The sequence below is a fragment of the Condylura cristata genome, unplaced genomic scaffold (genome assembly GCF_000260355.1).
Source record: "Condylura cristata isolate star-nosed mole 26May11 unplaced genomic scaffold, ConCri1.0 scaffold00719, whole genome shotgun sequence".
Lineage (NCBI taxonomy): Eukaryota > Metazoa > Chordata > Mammalia > Eulipotyphla > Talpidae > Condylura > Condylura cristata.
Window position 1 is genome coordinate 2725 of NW_004567820.1, and position 636 is coordinate 3360.

General features: G+C 65.7%; 1 protein-coding gene across 1 annotated transcript; it reads left to right on the forward strand.

The window, feature by feature from the left end:
* Positions 1 to 6: 6 nt before the first annotated feature.
* On the forward strand, positions 7 to 630 carry LOC101624919 (EKC/KEOPS complex subunit LAGE3-like; the record flags this gene model as incomplete). The annotated part of the gene is made up of 2 exons (XM_004695811.2): positions 7 to 218; positions 392 to 630. Coding segments are annotated over 2 exons (327 nt in total), but the record flags the coding sequence as incomplete, so codon positions are not given.
* Positions 631 to 636: the final 6 nt, after the last annotated feature.

The window sequence follows — 636 nt, forward strand, 5'->3', positions numbered from 1 at the left end:
GGGGGCGGGAGGCCTGGAGCAGACGACAAGGCTGGCGAGGGCCGGGCAACCCAAAATCGGTATGGATGCAGCCTTAACCGGACCCCCAGCGCCCTGAGCGTGCCTTTTCCGTCCGCCTTGGAGGCGGAGATCGCCCGCGCGGCGCTGGCCGCAGACGCCGAACCCCACAGAGTGGCGGTTCAGAAGGAGCTGATGGTGGTGGGCAACGTCCTGGCCATGTGAGTTCTACGCGGGGCCTGTCCGCCTGCGAGGGGAGGGTGGTCGCCGACGCACTCGGTGGGGGCCGGGAGGCAGGGGTCCGGGCCCACCCAAGGGGCGCCTTGTGGGCTGAGTGCAGTGGCGGCCAGAGGGCTCCAGTTACGAGAAGTCACCACGGTGATTTTCGTCCTAGTCGCTGGAGAGCTGAAGACCCTCGCCTCCTCAGAATCTCCATCATCAGCTTTATGGACCAGCTCTCCCTGGTGGTGCGGACCGAGCAGCGCTTTGGGCCTCCGGTTTCCCGCTAAGAGCGGCGGGGTGGGGGAGGCTGCTGTGACCTGTGCCCTTCCTAGGCATCCTTCCTAGGGTCATGGTGCCCACAGCACTTGCCATTATTCCTGGGTTAAACCTTGGCCGGTTACAGGCCCATCCACACCC